At 35.0% G+C, this 22477-nt stretch overlaps 4 protein-coding genes across 7 annotated transcripts; all 4 read left to right on the top strand.

Annotated features, from left to right (window-relative positions):
- The first annotated feature begins 7 nt into the window (after positions 1-7).
- On the top strand, positions 8-1000 carry LOC122310385 (protein FAR1-RELATED SEQUENCE 5-like). The gene has a single exon (XM_043124278.1). The coding sequence runs from the start codon at positions 8-10 to the stop codon at positions 998-1000; it is 993 nt and encodes a 330-aa protein (XP_042980212.1).
- A 15-nt stretch (positions 1001-1015) lies between these two features.
- Positions 1016-2732, top strand: LOC122310383 (protein FAR1-RELATED SEQUENCE 5-like). Its single transcript, XM_043124277.1, has 5 exons — positions 1016-1238; positions 1326-2084; positions 2186-2325; positions 2465-2554; positions 2643-2732. The coding sequence occupies exons 1-5, from the start codon at positions 1016-1018 to the stop codon at positions 2730-2732; spliced, it is 1302 nt and encodes a 433-aa protein (XP_042980211.1).
- An 11751-nt stretch (positions 2733-14483) lies between these two features.
- LOC122309097 (gluconokinase) lies at positions 14484-17164 on the top strand. Of its 4 annotated transcripts, none has more exons than XM_043122459.1 (7): positions 14484-14660; positions 15353-15423; positions 15583-15716; positions 15893-15935; positions 16159-16233; positions 16371-16450; positions 16536-17164. In XM_043122459.1, exons 3-7 carry the CDS (start codon positions 15698-15700, stop codon positions 16937-16939), a joined length of 621 nt encoding a protein of 206 aa, XP_042978393.1. In that variant the 5' UTR covers positions 14484-14660; positions 15353-15423; positions 15583-15697; the 3' UTR covers positions 16940-17164. The 4 variants fall into 4 exon arrangements, with proteins under 4 accessions (XP_042978393.1, XP_042978394.1, XP_042978395.1 ...); XM_043122460.1 differs by having other exon boundaries at positions 15261-15423; XM_043122461.1 differs by lacking the exon at positions 16159-16233.
- Positions 17165-19165: 2001 nt separating this feature from the next.
- Positions 19166-22207, top strand: LOC122311886 (cell division cycle 20.2, cofactor of APC complex-like). The gene is made up of 6 exons (XM_043126652.1): positions 19166-19411; positions 19470-19597; positions 20057-20329; positions 20783-21052; positions 21151-21732; positions 21833-22207. The coding sequence occupies exons 2-6, from the start codon at positions 19499-19501 to the stop codon at positions 21971-21973; spliced, it is 1365 nt and encodes a 454-aa protein (XP_042982586.1). The 5' UTR covers positions 19166-19411; positions 19470-19498; the 3' UTR covers positions 21974-22207.
- The last annotated feature ends 270 nt before the right edge of the window (positions 22208-22477 follow it).

Here is a 22477-nt window from a genome sequence, read left to right as displayed (position 1 = left end):
ACAGGCCATGGGAAACGAAGAAGAACACGCACCTCCCTTAATGGATTGTTTAGACATTGAAGAGCAATGCACTTCCGCAAGAGTTGATGAAGGAGAACTGTTGGATAGACTAGATGAACTGGAAACTGACGATGGTTGTCCATCTGTACCAACTATGTTGCCATCTTCGGATTGTAATGATATCATTGAGGAGCCAAAGCAAGGGATGGAGTTCAATTCGTTTGAAGATTTGATGGTCTATTATAAGCAGTATGCTAAAAATTGCGGGTTTGGGGTGATGACACAAAGGAGTGAGAAGTCAGAGGATCAAAGTGTCAGATATGTCACCCTCGGTTGTGCACGGGGAGGGAAGGCTCGGATTAAGAGTTCCAATATCGCCAAACCACGTCCGACGGGAAAGACGGACTGTAAGGCAATGATTAATGCCTTAAGAGTCGAGGGAAAGATGCGGTTGACAACAGTGAATAACTCACATAATCATGCAATTAGCCCTCAGAAGTCCCGCTTCTTTCGATGTAACAGAGAAGTGAATGAGACTGTTAAAAGGGTCCTTGACACAAACGACTTAGCTGGTATTCAGCTGAACAAGAGTTACGGATCTCTTGTAGTTGGAGCAGGTGGCTTTGAGAACCTGCCATTTTTGGAAAAGGATTGTCGCAATTACATCGACAAAGCCCGTCATCTACGACTTGGATCGGGTGGTGCTGGAGCACTTCGTGATTATTTTATGAGGATGCAGTACAAGAATAACAGTTTTTTTGCATTGATGGATTTAGACAATGATGAGAGGTTAAAAAATATTTTTTGGGCAGATCCACGTAGTCGGGCTGCGTATAAGTATTTTGGTGATGTCGTCACATTCGACACCACGTACCTGACTAATAGGTATGGGATGCCGTTTGCACCATTTGTTGGTGTAAATCATCACGGGCAGTCGATTCTTTTGGGAGCTGGGTTGATTTCCAGTGAGGACACTGAAACTTTTACATGGCTGTTCTAAACTTGGTTGCAATATATGGACGGAATAGCTCCAAAGGCTATTATTACTGATCAGGACAGAGCAATGAAAAATGCAATTGCGATCGTATTTCCAGAAACTCGACATCGATTTTGCTTATGGCATATACTCAAGAAAGTTCCAGAGAAGTTGGGTTCATATGCTGCGTACAAATGTGGCCTGAAAACTGAGCTGATAAAATGTGTGTACGACACACAAACTATTGCCGAGTTTGAAAAAGGTTGGTCCTAGTTTATTAACACATACCATTTAGAAGAGAATGCTTGGTTGAAAAGTTTATATTCCGAGCGCAAGCATTGGGTACCAGTTTTCTTGAAAGGGCACTTTTGGGCTGGAATGAGTACAACCCAGCGGAGCGAGAGTATGAACGCTTTTTTTGACGGTTATGTCCATTCGAAGACAAATTTGAAAGAGTTTGTTGATCAGTTTGACAATGCGTTGAAGAAGAAAATTGAAAATGAATGTCAGGCAGAATTTCAGTCATTTAGCGGCACCATTCCCTGCGTATCTAGATCCCCAATTGAAAAGAAATTTCAAGAGCTGTACACCAATGCCAAATTTAAAGAAGTTCAACAAGAAGTAATTGGTGTGCTTGATTTGGACCTTGCTCTACAGACCACGGATGGGGTAATGAGCTCTTATTTGGTAGAAGATGAAGTTCGTATTCAGGAGTTCACAAAACAGGTTACATATTCAGTGGATTTTAATGTCGATGCAGGAAATGCAAAGTGTTCATGTGGGTTATTTCAGATGAGAGGGATATTATGTAGGCATATCTTGGCTGTATTCAAGATAAACGGTATAAAATCATTGCCAGAATGTTACATTTTAGAGCGATGGAGAAAGGACATCAAGAGGAGATACACATTAATTCGAAGTAGCTACGATGCAGGGGATGAGAGGGCAAATGGTAATAGACATTCAATTCTTCTGAATATGTGTTATGAGATGATCGACTATGCGGTAGAATCTAACGAGCAATTTGAAGATGCAAAGAAGAGGATACATGAGATGACTGGATTATATCGTCAGAACCGTACCTCAGTATCTATGAACCTTGAAAAAGGTTAGAAAGAGATACGACTCGTTTAGTCTTTCATGTATAATAATAAGCATCGGAGGTGAAGTACCAATAACGGTTTCTAAACTTATCTTTGCATGTAACAGATTTAGAACCTGCTACGACAATGGATACAGCTGCTGCAGTATCCAGTTCACAAGGGGTAAAGAGTCCAATTGTTGTCAGAGGGAAAGGGAGACCCCCATCTCTTAGAAGAGCATCTAAGATGGAGACAGATATGCGGAAGGTTAAAGCCAAACAGAAAAAAAACCAAGCAGGAGGAAAGTGCAAACAGGTGGATGTACAACTCGTTTTTGTTTTTCATGTGTGTTAGATAAAGTCTCACTTATTTCTAATGAGTATTTAAACCCTTATTTTATTGCTAGCGAGATGAAGGAGATACAGCTCCCATGGGCACGTGCAGGAATTTATTTGGGCCATCAGAAGTAGATATCACCAATTCTGGAGAAGGGCAGGTATCAGAAAGAGAACGTTGTATGTACATTAATTTAATGGTTGGTCAATATTAAAATTGTAAATAAAATTTTGTTTTTCTATTAACAGGTTATGGACAGCATTAGCGTCACGCAATATTATCCCATGTTTGGTACTCAAGAAAGTGTAAGATTTATGAACTTTGCACATTTCAATTAGTCAACTTCACATTAGGCTAATGGTTGGATATCTATCAACTCAGATATATTTTGATTGGATGTCGCGGAGCGAGAGCACAATGGGTGGAGATGGAGCACAAGCATGGCAAAACTAGTGGCAAATGGTTGAGAAATTATCATAATTTTTTTTTTTTACAATGTGGATAGGAAAATGTTATTTTTTGATTGGTGTAATTATACCATGTGGATGGGAACAGGTTATTTTTTGATTGGTGTAATTATACCATGTGGATAGGAACAGGTTATTTTTTGATTGGTGTAATTATACCATGTGGATAGGAAGATGTTATTTTATTTGATTGGTGTAATTATACCATGTGGAATGGGAGGTTATTTTTTGTTGTAAAGAAAATACTGGGTTGATTATTAATGGAAAGTTGATGTAATTATAATTGTGGATAGAAGGAGGAGGCTATTGGCTTTATGGAAATTTGTGGAAATTGTAACAGGTTATGGAATATTGTTATAATTAGGCAAGGAAATTAGGCAGGTTCTTACAAAATTTTTGGAGGGGGTATAAGTACCAATTTGTTATTTATTTATAGAAATTATCATAATATTTATGAATTGATTTATATTCCATAAACAGGTTATGAAAACCGAAATTGTATTATTTGGGTTCATCTAAGAACAGGTTTTGTTTTTAGCTGGAGTAGGAGGTTATGCCCAGTTTGTGATTATTATGGGAGGTGGAAATTATATCAAGTGGATGTTGGGGGTAAAGCATCTAAGATGGGTTCTCGTAATATGTGATGGAGGTTTGAAATGTGGGAAATTATAGGTTTTGATTAGTAACACAAGTAATTTATCATCTAAATTGTTAGTCTCAGTCATTTAGTCTTGACCCAATATGAAGTAACATACCTCAGTTTATTACAGGACTCGGGTTCTTGATGTCAATTGGGTACCACTTAACTAACAGCTGCACTTCGACTTTTTAAGCATTTATTGGATTAGTGATATTCATACAAAGCAGATTGAAATACAAAAGAAAGGAAAATTGCAAAAAACAGATGCAGTACAGCAGAAAAAGGTTAAAGCTGAAATTTCTGCAACAGCACCAACATTTTCTAATCAATACAATATTCATAGTCAATACAACATTCAACTAATTTACAATTGGACACATTTACTACATTCAACTGAACCATGATTTTGCTAAAAAATACAGCGTCTTACATGAGTTGTAGACATGGGTGAGATACATTATAATTGGTTCCATACATCAAAAGTATTCCAGAAACTATTACTAAAAAAAACCATGTCATTTTTAATACTTTGAAAACTCGTAGATACTTCTTCTCCAATGCTTTTAATTTGGATTCTTCGATGAGGAGCCGCTGATGAAGTACCCTCTCGTGCCTCCGTTCAGCTAACTCCAAGGTCAGATTACAGCAACTGTTTTGCTCACTTTGAAGATCAATCCACTCAAAAAATCCACATTGTTTATTCAGCTTATAGTTTGGACAATTGAAAAACCTTCTGCCAAAAGTATTTGCTTTTCCAGAAATCCGAAGCTTCGCTTGGGAGCCACAATAGCACAGTGGTCTCTCCAAACTTGACCCGGAATGAGAAGCAGAACTCATTTGCTATCATGATATAATCAGTAAACAGAGCCCCCACATCAGTATATATCACACAGTATATATATGCTTGAATTACAAAATATTTTGTAAAAAAATACATGTAAAAAAAATACACAAAAAATACTACACTGCTAACACTAACTCCTAGTGGGAGCTTTTTATCATCATGTTTGAACTTTTTCTAATTGAATTGCTAATATTATAACCCTTATTGATCATCTATTGATCATCAATATCATATATTAATGGTCCATCGGCTTTGCTTCATGTATAAATCATACTCATGCATACCACAACAAAACCAACTATTGATGATCAGAATCAAATTATTTTAGTAGCAATGATCATTTTCATTTGCAAATAACTGATCAAATACAGGCATTTTTCTCATAGTAATAGTAAAATTAAACTAAAATTGTTCGAGACTGTATTATGAATCTGCTAGCTAGCTTACACCATGTACACCAAACTTGGATGGATGTCTCAAAGATACATATATTGGAACAAATTAACAGCTAGCTAGCTTTAAGTCAAGCTTGCTGTCTAAGAGAACATTATGGTCCAAGGTTTCATTATTATGTTAATTTTAAGAGATCATAAAAATCTTCCTCAAGAGACATAACTTCGGACACAAGTTTCATATACAAGTCTTATCTAATTAGTTTAATAATTATTTATTATTAGCTATAAGTGAGGATCATAACTAGCCGCGACCTACTAGTTATATGGAAGGAATTATGGCTATAATACGTACATTCTTCACCTTTACATGGAACTTATAATACTGATGCAAAGTCCAACTTCCAAATATTCATTACAATAAGATAATATGAAATGGTAACTATACAACAAAATACTGAAATACAAAAAATCGCAACTATACAACAAATACCAAAATTACAAAAATAAAAAAACCCCAAAATTTAACAATACCATAATGCAAAAATAAAATAATAATGTAAATGAAAAACCTGGAGAGGTGCGACTGATTACCAGTTTCGGTGGAGAGGGTTAGGGTTAGGGTTAGGATTCGGGTTAGGGTGTGGGATGATGGGTTAGGGTTTGGGTTCGGGTTAGGGTTAGGGTGTGGGATGATGGGTTAGGGTTTGGGTTTGGGTTAGATCTGGGGGGTTAGGGTTTCGGAAGGGATTTCGAAGGGAAGGGATTTCGAAAGGAAGGGATTTCGATCGAAGGGAAGGGATTTTGAAATCCCGGTTGCAGCTAATGGACAAGGGGATTTCGAGTTCCTGCACTGACACGTATACAGCCAGAGAGAGAGATTTCGCAGCAAAGCAACGATACCGAGATAGAACCAGAGCAGAGACGGAGGAGGGGAAATTTGGGGGAAATCGCAGCAGAGCAAAGACGAAGGAGGGGGAGATTTGGGGGAAATCGCAGCAGAGCAGAGAGAAAGAAAGGGGGAGAACCAGAGAGAAAGGGGAGAAAGGGGAGAAATGTCGAAATGAGGAGAGAGGGGTTCGGAGGGAGGGTTTCGAGGGAGAGGTTGCTGTCTAAGTGAAACGGTGCGTTTTGCATTTTACATAAAATAATTCACGTCGGCAAGCCGTTTGCAAGCCGTTTACATCACACGACTGCACTTAGACTTTTTCAATTTAAAATAATAAAATGAGACTCATAATCGCTGAGGTATTACACATATCATTTCTAAAAAGAGATACTATTACACCTTTTTATTATTACTTTATTATTTAGTTATATTTTTCTTTTTACTATTTAAATCTAGATTAAAAGTTCTAGAACATAACATTCTTACATAATTTTTAAAAAAAAAAATTCAGTCAACCAATATAATCATATAATTTAATAAAAAATAAATTTAATTTTATAAAAATTTACTAAAAGAGCAAAAGAATGTCAATTTTTATAAAATTGAATTTGTTTTTAATTAAATTATATGATTACGTTAGTTGATTGAATTTATTTCTTTTAAATTATGCAAGAATGTAATTTTTGATATTTTTAATTCATATTCAAATAGTAAAAAAAAAATAGTAAAATAGTAAAATAATAGTAAATGAAGTGTAAATGTATCATTACCTAAAGAGGAATAAGAAAAGTGACTAGTCTTTGTCCATTTTCAACTATCTAATCTCCTTCTTTTGTCCCATTTTAGTAATGCTACCTATAAGTATTAATCTCGAACAAGATTTTTTATATAAAAGTGGGCTCCACCATAATAAACTAAAGTTATTTTTCTATGATTTTTCATTGTGGAATCTATTTTTAAACTTGTAAAATAGTAGGAATAGAAATAGTAGGGGTCTATTAGGGTTACATTAAGAGTTTTAAAAAGTATTTAAATAACCTTAAAAACTTTTTAATAAAAAGTAATTAGGCTGTTTAGGTGTATAGAGAAGTAGAGGAAGTGTTTTTGAATATAATAACTCACTTATTTCATTTACAATGCAGGTATATAGATACAAGTTGAGAGGCTTGAGTTAAGCCTGAAATAAGGCTATCATATAACTGCCTACTAAGTAAACAATAATGCCTATGAGTTTTACAGATTACATATCAAGAATTTGAAAATATGGAATCAGATTTTCGAGATTTAGAGGCTTGATCTATTGTGCTTGATTGTGTTATATTTTTAGAAGTAACAGCTTTCCTTATATGCCCCCGCAAGGTAGAGGTTCCATCAGTAACTCTAATCTTGAAACGTAAATTTTGAAATTTTTGTCGTGACAAAGGCTTTGTGAGTAGATCCACCAGTTGGTCTAATGTGTGAACATGATTGATAGTTATACATTCCTTCTTCACAAGATCACGAATAAATAAGAGATCAATTTCAATATGGTTCATTAGTGTATGTTGAACTGGATTTAGGCTAAACTGAGTGGCTCCAATATTGTCACAGAAGACTTGTAGTGTTTGCATGAGTTTTATTCCAAGTTCATTGAGGAAGGAATGAAGCCAAATTGTTTCAAAGGTTGTTGCAGTTAAGGCACGAAATGCAGTTTATGCGGAGGACCTTGAGACAACTTTTTGTTTGCGAACATACCATGAAATTGGATTTGATCCAAAGAATGTGATGAATGGTGTTGTTGAGACCCTTGTATCAGTATTGGCAGCCTAGTCTGCATCGACATATGTGATTAATTTTAGTGGACTGGTCTTCTGGATGAATATGGTGTGAAACATTGTGTTTTTGAGATATCTTAAAGAGTCTTTTGACTATAGTCTAATGAGAAGATATTGGTTTGTGCATGAATTGTGAGAGCCTATTAACTGTGAAGGCAATGTCAAGTCTTGTGAGGCATAGATATTGCATGGCTCTAATTACTCGTCGAAATTTAGTGTTGTCTGCAGGTGCGGATCCATCATTCAGAGTGAGATGCTTGCTCGTTGACATGGGTGTTTGTATTTCTTTTGCTCCATCCATTGACTTTTTTTAGCAGGTCTCAGATGTTTTTTTGTTGCAAGATAAAGACACCTTTGGGTGTAGAGACAACTTCAATACCCAGGAAAAAATGTAGATCTCTCATGTCTTTTACAGAGAATTTGTTGCTGATTTGTTTGATGTTGCGTGTAACAAAACTTGATGTATTCTCTGTTACAATTATGTCATCGACATACGCAAGACAATAGCATAGGAAATTGTTAGATGAATAAATAAAGAGGGATGTATCCGTAACTGAGTTCACAAAACCAAGGCTGAGTAGTGCATCCCAAAGTGCCTTGTACCACTGTCGTGGGGCTTGTTTCAACCCATAAATACTTTTTTTCAATTTGCAAACAAAATGTGGCTTGGATTTGTCTTCAAAGTTTGGAGGTTGATGCATAAACACAATTTCATCAAGGCAGTCGTGAAGAAAGACATTATTGATGTTGAGTTGCCTTAGTGACCACCCATTCATGACAATAATGGAGATAATTAGCCTTATTGTTGCTGGCTTTACAACCGAATTGAATGTCTGGGAGTAATCGATTCCTGGTTTTTGGTGGGACTCTTTAGCAACTAGGCGTGCTTTGTGCCTATTGATGGTTCCATAAGGATTTCTTTTGATTCTAAAAACAAACTTGCAGCCAACAAGGTCCTGTCTGGAAGCAGATGGAACAAGGTACCAAGTTTCGTGATTAATCAAGACTATAATTTCCTCAGACATTGTTTTGCGCCACAATGGATTCTTTAATGCTTGACTAACATAGGTGGGTTCAGCCGATTCAGGTAGAGGGAGTTTGGTGGTAGTATGAAATTGCTCTAGGCAGAAAATATTGTTCATGTACTTGGTAGTCATACTATGAGTCCTTTGAGAAACAAATGGAGGTGGGGAGTTTACATGAGTGATTGAGGTAACTGTTGTGTTGTCTTGATCTAGAGAATGGAGATGACTCTCTTCTTGTGCTTGTGTGATGCTTGGCGCAGGTGGAAGCTAGTTGTCTGCAGGTGGAATTTGTAGTAGAGTTCCAAAGAAGTAGGGAGGTGTCTCGGGTGCTTTGGGCTCTTGAGCTGGCTGTGTATGAGTTTCAGTAATATGGTCTCATCAAATGTGACATGCCTAGACACATATAGGTGCTGAGTAGGTATGTGATAGCAAATGTAGGCACTTTGGGTTGTTAAGTAGCCTAAAAACATGCAGGGGACAAACTTTGGTTGGAACTTGTTGTTGTAAGGCTTGAGCCAAGGGAAACATAAGCAACCAAAGGATCTAAGTGTAATATAATTTGGTGCTTCATTAAACAGACTTCGAAAAGGGGATTTGCTGTCAAGAACAGGTGATGGTAGCCTGTTTATTAGATATGTTGCAGTAACAAACCCATAGGACCAAAATTTTGAGGGAAGACCTGCTTGAGTAATGAATGTTTTTCCTGTTTCGACAATGTGTCTATGGCGGTGCTCTGAAACTCCTTTTTATTGTGGAGTGTGTGGTGCCATGATGTAATGGCTGATGTCGTGAAGTGTGAGAAAGAGTTAAATGGAAATGAATTCTCCTCCATTATCAGAGTATAAACTCTTGATTTTGGTATTGAATCAAGTTTAAATTATTTTATGAAATTGTGGAAAATGATTCTAACATCAGATTTATTTTTTAGAAGGAAAAACCAAGCATATTTGGTGAAGTGATCAATGAGGATCACATAGTATTTGTGACCTTGTATGCTTGTTTGTGGGAATGGACCCCAAACATCCAGGTATATTAAATCAAAAGGAGATGAGCTTGTGAGTCCATGTTTATGAAAAGGTAATCTATGAAATTTATTCATTGAACAGGAAATACAAGCATGAGAAGTAGAAGAATTTCTATCAACAGGAAGTGAAAAAGACTTGATTAGTCTTGTAACTACGTTAGAGGAGGGATGACCAAGACGTTGGTGCTAAGCATTTATTGAGGTGCATTCATGGACCATAGCAATTGGTTTGAAAGCACTGGTTTGTGGTAGGGGTAGACGCCATTTTCACACTTGCCTTGAAGAAGAGTCTTCTTCGTCCTCTGGTCCTTGACCAAAAAAAAAAAAAAAAAAAAAAACAATAGAATGAAACTCAAGAAACACGTTATTGTGTTTTGTAAAATGATGAAATGAGATTAGATTTTTGTTAATAATCAGAACACAAAGTGTGTCTTGAACTTAAAAATTTCATTTGAGAAAAGGCAAAGTGAGAGAACTTGAATAAGTAATTTTCAAACCTAAACCATTTTTGATAAGCACCTCATTTGTTCCATCATATTTCGAGTGCAACTACAAATTGGAAGCTTGAGAGGTGATATTATGAGAGGCTGCAGAGTCGATTAGCCACCGCTGATCTGGACTAGAATTTGTAATTGTGCAGTTAGCAGAGGCTTTATAAGGTTGCAGCTATGGACAGTATTTTGCAACATGGCCAAGTTGCTCACAGTATTGGCACTTTGGTGTGTATCTCTATTGTTTATAGTTGCAAGGCTTTGACTTGCATCATTTTTTCTGGTTTGAATAGGAGAATGACTCATTTTTTTGGAGGACCAGAAATCCTTATGTTGAGTGTTGTTAGCAATAATCACCATGGATTGATTGTTGTTGTCAAGCCTCTTAAGATAGTACTCATGTCCTATGAAAAGATCATGGAGTTCTTCAAAGGACAACAATGATTCTCGGGCACGTATTGGTGCTACAATTTCTTTGTACTCATGGCCTAGACCATTGAGAACATATAATGTGATATCATCAGCAGAGAGAGGGGCATCAATGAGAGGCAACTCATCTACAATAATTTTGACAAAATGTATAAATTCTGTAACATTGCGTGAACTACGCTGAATGAGGGTGAGATCCTCCTTGAGTTGCATGACTCACGTTCTGGATCGAATGACATATAGCTTGGTCAGTTTGCTCCAGGCTTGAGAGGATGTTTTTGAGGCTGCTATGAAGGGTATCACCTCATCTGTCACCGAAGTGAGAATAGCATTCAGATTTAGTTTTTCCTGTCTAAACCATTGATTATACGTGGCAGTTATTGCTGCATCAGAAGTCGTGGTGGGCATGGTATTTTTCCAACAACATAACAATATAGATTATAGCCAAGAAGAAGGGACTCAAATTGCGCATGCTAAAAGGGATAATTGGTTGGGGTGAATCTAATTGTAATATGCTGATTGTTGTTGATGGCCAAGGAAGGGGGAGTAGAGTTTGTCATGTGTAGAAGGTGGAGGAAAAGGACTAGAATTTTACTCGTTGGAAAGAGGGCAATTTGATACCATATAGAGAAGTAGAGGAAGTGTTTTTGAATGTAATAACTCACTTATTTCATTTACAATGCATGTATATATATATACAAGTTAAGAGGCTTGAGTTAAGCCCGAAATAAGCTATCCTATAACTGCCTAATAAGTAAAAATTAACTCCTATGTGCTGTACAAATTACCCATCAAGAATTTGAAAATACAGAATAAGATTTTTGACACTTAGAGGCTTCATCTGTTGTGTTTGATTGCGTTATTTTTTGAGAAGTAACAGCTTTTCTTATAAGGTGTTACATTTTAAAGTATTTTTTAATCTCAAATAAACTAAAAAGTATATATGGTTACTAAATAATAAATAATTTTTTAATAATAGAACTTATTACTTAATTTATAAGTTATAATTCCTAAAACTATAAGTTATATTTTCCATTACAATCTCAAACATGTTGTGAAATATCAGGTAGTTGAAAATTCAATAAACAACTTTTAGATAAAATAATATTTTAAAAAAATTTAAACACATCAAATCAGAAGTAAAAGTGACAAGATAAAATAAATTATTTATTACATAATTATATATGAATAAGGCTTAGTTTGGATAACAAAAGTTTATCATCTTATCTCATTTCGTCTCAATATCCAAACATGACAAGTACAAATACTTTTCAATTTTAATTTTCAAATTTTCATTTAATCATTACAACTTTCTCAAACTTCCAAACAAAACATAAAAAACAATTTAATTTTTTCAAATCTCAAAACAAAAATTATATTATAACAATATTTTAACTTTACAATATTTCTATTCAACTTTTTATCTCTCATTTTTCAAAACTCCATAAAACATCTCAATTTTAACAATTTCACCATTATTCACAAATAGTTTCATTACTATTCACATATTATCTTATCTCATCTTATTTTACTATTCAAACAAGACGTAAGGGTATTCGTAAAGACAATTTCCTTGATTTAAGGAGAATCTAAATTCTAGTTATAAAATTTTTTATAACTAGAATAATGCTTTTAACTTTCTTTTTTTCACTGTCTGGTAGGGTTTGGCATTATTATGGTGGCCTCTAAGCAACAATGACGATGTACCCCGTGATCTTCTAGGTTGTAATGTCTTGACCTTGTGCTTATCGTGAAGTTTTGATTAAGGATGTGGTTCAAGTCATTCCCACATATGCCATGAGTTGCTTTAAAATATTAAGTGCATTGTGTTGCAAATTAAAAGGGTTGATTGCACCTTTTTTTGTGGGGGCAAAGAGATCATGAGAGAATGATTCATTGGATAAGCTAGAAGCATTTATGTTGTTCTAAATTTTCTGGTGGGCTGGGATTTCGGGATTGGGAGGCATTCAACTTGGCACTTCTAACTAAGTAAGGCTGGCGGTTTTTTTTTTTTTTTAATTCTGTTTTCAAGGCCAAATATTTTCCGAATTATGATTTTTTATCATCCAATATCAGCTCTAATCCATCTTATGTATGGCATAGTATATTCAAATTTAAACCTGTTGTTCAATCTGGTTGCGTTTGCAAGGGGAGAACAAGTGCAGACCTAGTCAGATAATTGGTTACTAAATTCACCAAATAGGAAAGTTATTACTGCCTGTAATGTTCTTGCTGCTGATGCATGTGTTAGTGAATTATTGGACTCCTTATAACCGGGTCGATGGGAAACAGATCTGATACACCAGGTATTCCTTCCATTTGAGGCTTCTAACATTCTTAACATTCCATTATTTTCCTATTGAAATGCTGATAAACTAGTGTGGGGTTGTATGCGTAATGGTCTATTTAGTGTGAGGTTAGCTTGTCATTTAGTGCTTCATTTACTAAATGTTAGTGTAGCTGGAATTAGTTCACATGAAGACTCACGTAAATCATTTTGAAAGAAAATTTGGCATCTGCATCTACCAAATAAAGTAAAAAAATTTCTGTGGAGGGCTTGTAATGATTGTTTACCTAACAATGCCAGCTACATCATTGCAAGATTCTTGCTTCTAGTATGTGTGATTTCTGTCTTGTGGATATTGAGGATGTTTTTCATGTACTATGCAAATGCTTAGTATTTCAAAAATATGAGCTAATTATTTTGAAAGAGATATGCATCTTCTAGATTTGCATTCTCGGTTTGATAGAGTGGTTGGGCCAGTGGTAGATCTCAATGATCCTAACTTGTTTACAGAGTTTGTGATTGTTGTTTGGGGTGTTTGGAAGTTTAGAAACTTAAAGGTTTTCCAACATAATGAAGTTCTTGTTTGTGATGTTGTGATAAATTGTTTTCTCTGTTGAAAGTTATTTGTTAGCTCGACAATGTCAACAAGTTAATCAGTATCTATCTTCATTATGTTGGAAGCATACACCAAGTGGGCAGTGGAAATTGAATTTTGAAGAGGCTATTTTCAGCCTGTAGCATTAGTTTGGGGTGGGTGCAATCTTGCGGGATAACAAATGGAGTATGATTATGGCTATGTCAAGGAAAGAAGAAAGTATTTTTTTTTTTTTGGTGGAACACATTGAGGCGCTAGCAACTTTACGGTCTTTATATATTCTCTCTCACATGAGGATCTATCATTTGACTTTGGATGAAATTTCTCTTATTGTTGTTGAAGACATTCGATCAACTAATGACTAAGAATTTATCTGTAGCCCTATTATTCGGGAGATTCAGTTATTATTATCTCACTTCCAATCTTCTGACGTTCTTCATGTTGGTCGACTAGGAAACGAGACGATGCACTTATTAGTCCATAATGCACAGTCTGTTGTAAATACTCTCTAATGGTGGTTTAATCCCTCTAATTTTATTCAAGCGAGCTTAGCCATGGATGCATAGGGATGTTCTATGGTTTAATCCTAGGACTAATCACTGTATTTACATTTATGACTTTCAATGTATATGTTTCTTAATGGTGAATGAAGCCATATTTGAATCTAAAACCAAAAAAAAAAAAAAAATACTAAATTGGTAGGGTGCAAATCATGTGTATACCAAATATGTTCGCAAGTGTAAATGGATTTTTTAAAAATTATATTTTAAATATATTTAACTATTAAAAAAACATAAATTCATTAATAATGACTTAGTTACCATTAAACAAAATTAAAATGAACAAATAGACACAAGTATTGGACACATTTAAAGCCATACTATCATTTTCCTTTTTTAAAGATCTATCCATATCTGATTTTCATGATCAATTGTCATTGTCAAAGGGATGTTTTATTATCCATATCTATGGATCGATACCTTGATGTCGTTAGGATGATATATTTAAAATTGGAAAAATTTTATTCATTAACTTTATATTATATATGATTTTTATTTTTATTTTTATTAAATATATGTTGCATAGATGATAAATAGAAATTTCTTTTAATAAGAATAAAAATAATAATAAAAATAAAAAATCGTGTGTGGTACAAGGAGCAGAAAGGCTATTTAAACTTTGGCAGATGCCGTTTCAAACCATCCTGCCATTTGGTTGAGCAGAACGTTCAGGAAGCCTACTCAATTATCCTTTTCCTTTTGCCTCCATAAAACATAATAGAAGACCAGACCGAATTCTGGGGAATTCGTTCTGGGCTAAGATCATTTACTCTTTATGTTACAGCGGTGCTGGGAAAGTATAGTATCAGGTATGGCATTAAGTTTTTTTCTGTTTTTTTTGTTCATGTCTAATTGGCAACTGGGTGATTTTGAGTTCGATCGTATAATTATTTCTTAAAGTTAAATCCTTTTTTATGTAAGGATTTCTTAAACTTACATCCCTAAGTACGGATTCACAGGTATTATTTATAAATACTCAATCAGATTCAAACTGGGATTAGAGTCCGATGTCTTCGTTTGAGACTTGGATCTTCTTATATGTGATCTTAATCAGATCTGGATCTTGATTGCCATCTGACCCATCTGCAGTAGTTTTGGAAAATGATATTTTAACTTGTTAGTTTAAGCTTTCGAAATTCAGACAAAGCCTGCTTCTGCTGAATGGCAGTTGGGAACAATTTTACAACATGTCAGCCTCTTACTTATATTTCCCTTGACTTGGTAACTGTTATTGTTTTCATGACAATGGGAACATCATTAAGATTGGTTATGAATTAGTTATTGCATCAAATTTATGGCGGTTGGCGTGGTGTTGTTTACAATTTATGTGGTATTTCTCGATTGTGTTTAACTAATTTATCATCCACTCAATTCGGTGCAATGCCATTGTTGGAAATGGGGGAGAATAGTCAATTCAGTACTTGCAGCTATTGCCTGTGTTCAAAGAAAACCATTCTTGGCTTAAGCTTACATACTGATTCTGCTGATTCTGTGCTGGCAGAATTGCTATCAATGTACAGTCAGTTTCTTAAACCATGGTGATTCATTAAACAGTTACAGCAATTTTTCTAGGTAAGAGTGTGGTTGGCTTTGAATGCATACAAAAACTACTTGCTTGATTTTTTTTGTCTTTCTTTGCGGAAAAAAACAGACTACTTTTTTCTTATTTGAAATATGGTACATGATATTCAGCTATTTAATTGCTGTTCATTGAAATGCAATGTGTTACAGGGCGGGCATCTGCATGTTTATACTTGGAGGAAGAACCACTACACTTCTCAGTTTTATAGGTGTATAATTGTTTATAAGCTAAGGCTTCATACATAATCTGATCTGGGGTCTAACTATGGCTTCTGATCTCAAAGGTAGTTTTACTCACTGTTGTTTATTTTTTCATAATTGGCTGATGCTCAAAGAGATTTTTCTATTACTGAATCAATCTCCCCCTTTTTTGTGGGTAACCTTTGTCTTCCTTACTTTGACATGTTAGTTCTGGATGTATTCATTGATTCTCTCTTTTATTTTCTATATATTTTAACAGGAATGGTTGTTGTGATTATGGGTGTCAGTGGTGCTGGGAAATCGTAAGTCTTAACTATCACCTGAACATCTGTAACTAGATTTCACAATAAAATCCGTTGTATGCCATCACGGCTTTCATTTTAATTAAAGACTAGATCTGCTGTTCCCAGATATTATAAAAACATCAAAGCTTTCGAGAATCTACATGACCCTGTTAAAGCATCTTCATCTCATGTATTTAGGTTAAGTAATGACTTAAGATATTGTCCAATTTGTGCTGTTCAGCCCAATGTGCCATCCAGATTTCAAATCATTGGAATTTGCCAGTTCATTAATCTCCATGGTGCTTGTTGATGAATGGTGACTATATATATTTTTATATTCCTTGAATCTTTTACCAAACATGGTCTAGCCTCTCTTTCCGGGTTTTTCTTAAACTTCTTAAACAAGTATCATTAAGATTCTATTGTATTCATTATTGAATATTTTTTCAACAGCACTATAGGTGAGTTGCTGGCAAAAACTATGAATTGCAGTTTTCATGATGCTGATGATTATCATCCACTATCAAATAAAGGTACTTACATAATCTTTGTTTTTTGTGGATAATGACTAGAAATTGGTTTATACTTTTCAATATGTTCATATTTTCAACTGAACAGAAAAGATGCAGAAAGGAATCCCTCTTTCAGATGAAGACAGGATTCCTTGGCTTGAAACATTAGGGAATACCTTACGTGAGAGTTTAGTCAGTGAAAAAATTGTGATTCTCGCATGTTCTGCTCTTCAGAGGCGATACAGGGACATTCTCAGATCTGTGGACCCAAATTATGAGGCGGGAAGCCTTGCCAGTGTGGTAAAGTTTGTTTTGCTGGATGCTGGGAGTGAGGTGCTCGCTGCTCGTTTAGAGAAAAGAGCTGCAGAAGGCAAGCATTTCATGCCGGCTGAGCTTTTGCAATCTCAGTTAGACTTGCTTCAGATAGATGAATCCGAAGGAATATTAAAGGTAGATGCCACTCTCAGTCCACAAACTATTGTAAGTATCATACACACATGGATATTGTAAGAATCTGTAACAGTCTCTCCCACAATCCATGGGGTCTTGGCTTTGTTCAGCATCTGATCCGAAAGTATTTCCAGGAATGATTATTTTACACTGTCACCATTATATTTAGGGAACAAGATGATTAAAGTCTTGCACCAAACATATGATGCATGACAGGAGATTTTATGATTGTTGGAATTTCTTTCAGATTATGGAACGTGACGGTTGTATAGGGATGTTTGATAATGTTTTTCATCTCATCTCGTCTCATTTCATTTTATTTTCAAATATCATTCGAACAGAAACACTTTTAAATTAATCATAACAATTTTTCCAAACTTTCAAACAAAATACAAAAAACAATTCAACATTTTCAAATCTTAAAACAAATATAATATTAAAAAATTATATTATAATAATATTTTAATTTTATAATATTTTTATCTAAATTTTTTTCTCTCCTTTTCCAAAAACCAATTAAGCATCACAACTTAAAACATTTTACCACTATTCACAAACTATTTCACTATTATTTATAGATTTTTCATTTCATCTCATTCTCTAAGCATTCCCTTAGTAAGTCTAGAATGTAACCTCTGTTTGATTGATCAGAAAGTTATGCAGGGCAGGGCAATCTTTGTTTGATTGAACGTAATCAGAGTGCTTAACAATTATTTCTTCTCAAAAAACTAAGTAGGGAGTCCATAATTCTGCAACTTCCACTCCACATATGCTTTATTTTTCTTTTGGAGAAATATTATGTAATTCTTAATATTTTAATTTATCATATACTTTTGAGATACGTAATAAGTTACAAAAATAATATCTAATCTAATAAGAGCATTCTCAATGATTTCTCTATCTTGTTTTCTATTATAATACATAATCAAAATTCATTTTTTCTATTTTAACTAATGATTTTTAAAATATATCATACAAAAGTTTATCTTTTTTTTTTTCTTTTATATCATTTAAATAATATTTATTTTATTATTTTTAAATATTTACTCTAACTATCAATAAATTTGCAATATTTTTATATCTTTTGATATTTGTAATGTATTTGTATATACAATGTGATATAATTATGTCATATACACATAAAATAAAAATATATAAGCAATATAAAATTTAAAAAAATGAAAATATGAAAAAATGCCACCGGATCGTATTAAAAATATTTCCATGATGTTTTATGGAAGAGAATGAAAAAAAAAATAGAGATGTATAAGATGATGAACAATAAAAATAATTTACTTAGATTGTAAAAATCAAAATAAAAGGAAACGAAGGAGGAAATGAAATATTAATAATAAAAAATTATTTACAGGATGAACGGTATCTGCCATATATAATAATGGATTTATTGTAGCTGAAAGTAAAATAGAGAATATATAATTAATATATAAGTAATGCATATAAGTATAACTTATGTATACTAGTCAAAGGCGGAAGCGGAGTCGGTTAGACCACAAATCCGACTCTGACTTCCACTAGGAAATAAAAAAAATAAAAAATCCACTCCACTTTATCAATACAAAAGTTGAATTACCGAATTAAAAAACTCTACTCCCACTAAGGATACTCATTAAATTTTTGTATCAAAATATTTTTATTTTTTTATTTTTATACTTAATAATTAAGAAATTTTTTTTTAATAACTTTATAAATTTTATTATTTTAAAACCGTTTAAAGAAGTATAAAAAATATTTTAAAAAAATTACATCGGTAGAAAATTTCATCGGTGAACCTAGGAATCCCTTGTCAAATTTTTGGACGAGGAATGCTATTCAGCCTTTCCAATTTCCACACACAATATTTTTTAAAATTTTTTAATATTTTTTTGAATTTATTTTTTTTAAATTAATTAAATTCTTATATTTATTATTTATATATTAAATATTTAATAAAGGAAAAAATAAAAAAATATGGTACGTGAAAATTGTGTGAACAAAAAATAGTTGTGTAGTTTTTTTCTTTTTCGATGGCCATTTGGCATAGGGTGAAGCCTGAAAAAGGGTCATTTTCGTCCGCACGACATTTCAACGGCTCCAAATCCAAATTATTAAAGTTGTCAAAAAAAAAAAAAAACAAAAAAACAAAATCCAAATTATTTAATTCACAGAAAACTAGCCGTTACAACTTTTAAACCTCCGTGTATTACTTAATAAAAAAAAGAACGATAGCATGCCCGAAGAACGTCCCTAAGCATCATCAAGATCATTATGATAGTTATATAAACCCTCTTGAGCGTCTCATTTCTCTCAATCCCAATCTCTCTCTCTCTCTCTCTGTCTCTCTCTCTCTGAAGCGCTCACAGATCAACGACGACATACATTTATTTCAAAAATATATTTTGTTTCTTTAGTCTAAATCTTTTTACGGGCTTTCTTGTTTCTTCGTTTGTGTTTATTTATCTGATTTTGCAGGGTTTCACTGTCTTTCTCTCTATCTATTGCTATCTCTTTTCTCTCTCTCTCTCTCTCTCTCTCTCTCTCTCTCTCTCTCTCTCTCTCTCTCTCTCTCTCTCTCTCTCTCTCTATATATATATATATATATATTGTGTTTGTTTTAGAGTTATGGATGCAGGATCATGGAATTCTTCTGTGAACTTGAAGGACCAATCTCGGTGCCCACTTCAAGAACAGTTTATGCAGAGAAAGAACGCTCGGGAAAATGTACTTTTTTTTTTCCTTTCTTTGTAATAATTAGATCTCAGTTATTGATTCTTAGTTCTTTCAAAATTTCTTAGCTCTTAATACGTCGTGTATTCTTTTACTTATTTTCTGACAAAGGATTTAGGTGCAATTTAATTGCTGAGATTTAGGGGATTTTTTTGGTTTTTTGGTCTCATATACTGAATTCTGAATTGGGTTCATCTTCAACTTTGATTTCCGAAATGGGGTTTTCTTTTTCTTTCCCAAATTTCAACTATCCTGTTTATTTAACATAAGGAGACTTCTCTTTTCAAAAATTTATATCTGGAACAGGTGCTTTATTTGTTGATTTTGACTGCCAAATGTTACACTTATTTCCTTGAATGACATTTAAAACTTGGTTTTTTTGCACTTGAAACCTGAATCGCACCTGTGGTTTCTTCATTTTCTATCTGATGAAATCTTCTTCCTTATGCGTAGTTGGATAGATTCATACCGAACAGATCAGCAATGGACTTCGATTACGCACATTACATGCTGACAGGAGGGAGGAAAGGTAAGGAGAACCCAGCTTCAAGCTCACCATCAAGAGAGGCCTACAGGACGCGGCTGGCTGAGACGTTCAACATGAACCGGACCCGAATCCTCGCCTTCAAAAACAAGCCGCCTGTCCCGGTGGAGTCCTTCCCGCGTGAGTTCTCCTCTTCTGTCAACCATGATAAGCCTACGAAGTCCCGGCGACACATTCCTCAGGTGGGTATATCATTTTAGTCTTTTATGGATAATTTGCTGCTTACAGATCATGGGACTTGATTAAATTTAGCATCAAAGTTGGGCAGCTTATGGGGTGTATTTGAATTCTATGAGTGAGCCTCAAAAACTAAACTATCCCTATTTCATCCTATAAACCTATTGTATACACATGCGATATTCACATTGTGATCTAAAGTCAGTGCCAGAGTCGCTAAGTAGGATAAATTGTACAGATTTTGCAGTAAGAGCGAACAATTTCATTGTAAAGATGGCACATTTTTGGCTTGATTGCGCCCCCCCCCCCCCCCCCCCCCCCAAAAAAAAACACAAAAAAATTCCGAATTTCATTTTGAGGAAGGAAATTAACTCTTTTGAGTAATCTTATTGTTTTGTCGATTTGTTCTTGCAGTAATTGTCATGTTAAATTCTAATTCATTCGGTTTGTTTATGCAGACTTCTGAGAGAACATTAGATGCTCCCGACCTGGTTGATGATTACTACCTAAATTTATTGGACTGGGGAAGCTGCAACGTTCTCGCAATTGCTCTTGGAAATACGGTTTATCTCTGGGATGCTTCGAACGGTTCTACTTCTGAACTTGTGAGTATTGACGAGGGAGATGGCCCCATTACCAGTGTTAACTGGGCTCCTGATGGCCGGCACATTGCCATTGGTTTGAACAATTCTGAAGTACAGCTTTGGGATTCAACAGCAAATCGACAGGTTTTCATGGTTTTTTTCATTCTTCTTTCATATTCATTATTTTCTGATGATAATTTTGTCTAATGCCAGTGGCCATATTATAATGTTTGCTTTTGCAGCTAAGAACATTGCGCGGTGGTCACAGATCACGAGTGGGGTCGTTGGCATGGAACAATCATATCCTTGCAACTGGAGGAATGGACGGCATGATCATCAACAACGATGTAAGAATTAGAGAACACATTGTTGAAACCTACAGAGGGCATGAACAAGAGGTTTGTGGGCTAAAATGGTCGGCCTCAGGTCAGCAATTGGCGAGTGGAGGTAACGATAATCTCCTCCACATCTGGGACAGATCAATGGCATCCTCAAATTCAGCAACACAGTGGCTTCACAGGCTCGAGGACCATATATCTGCCGTGAAAGCTCTCGCTTGGTGTCCTTTCCAGAGCAATTTGCTTGCCTCTGGTGGAGGTGGAGGCGATAGGTGCATAAAGTTCTGGAATACCCATACGGGTGCGTGCTTGAACTCGGTGGACACTGGCTCGCAGGTTTGTGCTCTGTTATGGAACAAGAACGAAAGAGAGTTGCTTAGCTCTCATGGGTTTACTCAGAATCAGCTCACACTTTGGAAGTACCCATCAATGGTGAAGATGGCAGAGCTAAATGGTCATACTTCTAGAGTTCTTTTCATGGCTCAGGTATCATATTTACTTAAAAATAATCTCAATCTAGTCGATAATTTTCCTGGCCATGTTCCTTGTTCATAACCTAATATTGATCATCCCAAAATTTTTCCAGAGCCCAGATGGTTGCACGGTGGCATCGGCGGCAGCTGATGAAACACTCAGATTCTGGAACGTCTTTGGGGTCCCGGAAGTGGCTAAACCTGCTCCTAAATCAAACCCTGAGCCCTTTGCTCACGTGAATCGTATCCGATAGAAGCTGAAGATTTCAAATGGTCTCTGCCAAATATAGTGTGAGGATACAACGGTTTGTTGTGTCGCGATCACTCCACTCATCTTAAAACCAATAGGAAAATGTAAATCACATCATTTCAGATTTCACTTGGTACCATAACATGTTGTACTAGGCGTAAGTTGGTTACCCTATTCTCGCTGTAAAGTAAGATTGCAGATTTGATCAACTGAAAGATTTGAAGAGGCTTTTTTATTATTCCTTTTTTCTCTTATTTTCCTGACGAGCCAGACTCTTCGGCCAGGGAGGGAAGAATCCTCCCCCACCCAATAACTCCTTGTGGACATCCAAAACTCATATTCGATGAGATCCTGTTCTCTCGGTATGCTAAGACCATAGTCAAAACACAAAATATTCGAAGAGTGTGTGGCATTCTTGTGATGCATTCTTGTGGTAAAAGCCATAAACTAGATCAGAATCCAAAAGAGTGTGTGGAGTTGAGAGGGATTTCATGGTGTCCAATCTACG

The sequence above is a fragment of the Carya illinoinensis genome, chromosome 5 (genome assembly GCF_018687715.1).
Source record: "Carya illinoinensis cultivar Pawnee chromosome 5, C.illinoinensisPawnee_v1, whole genome shotgun sequence".
Classification (NCBI taxonomy): Eukaryota; Viridiplantae; Streptophyta; class Magnoliopsida; order Fagales; family Juglandaceae; genus Carya; species Carya illinoinensis.
This window is presented reverse-complemented; position numbering and strand designations above follow the sequence as displayed.

What these genes read in the sequence shown, in the direction of transcription:
- LOC122310385 (XM_043124278.1), top strand. Translation starts at nt 8, where the DNA reads ATGGGAAACGAAGAAGAACACGCACCTCCCTTAATGGATTGTTTAGAC.
- LOC122310383 (XM_043124277.1), top strand. Translation starts at nt 1,016, where the DNA reads ATGGACGGAATAGCTCCAAAGGCTATTATTACTGATCAGGACAGAGCA. An exon ending in TATTGCCGAGTTTGAAAAAG is followed by an intron (nt 1,239 to 1,325) that starts GTTGGTCCTAGT and finishes ATTGGGTACCAG; the next exon opens with TTTTCTTGAAAGGGCACTTT. An exon ending in CCAATTCTGGAGAAGGGCAG is followed by an intron (nt 2,555 to 2,642) that starts GTATCAGAAAGA and finishes TTCTATTAACAG; the next exon opens with GTTATGGACAGCATTAGCGT.
- LOC122309097 (XM_043122459.1), top strand. An exon ending in ATGGTGCTTGTTGATGAATG is followed by an intron (nt 16,234 to 16,370) that starts GTGACTATATAT and finishes TTTTTTCAACAG; the next exon opens with CACTATAGGTGAGTTGCTGG. An exon ending in TCATCCACTATCAAATAAAG is followed by an intron (nt 16,451 to 16,535) that starts GTACTTACATAA and finishes TCAACTGAACAG; the next exon opens with AAAAGATGCAGAAAGGAATC.
- LOC122311886 (XM_043126652.1), top strand. Translation starts at nt 19,499, where the DNA reads ATGGATGCAGGATCATGGAATTCTTCTGTGAACTTGAAGGACCAATCT. An exon ending in GAAAGAACGCTCGGGAAAAT is followed by an intron (nt 19,598 to 20,056) that starts GTACTTTTTTTT and finishes CCTTATGCGTAG; the next exon opens with TTGGATAGATTCATACCGAA. An exon ending in CCCGGCGACACATTCCTCAG is followed by an intron (nt 20,330 to 20,782) that starts GTGGGTATATCA and finishes TTGTTTATGCAG; the next exon opens with ACTTCTGAGAGAACATTAGA.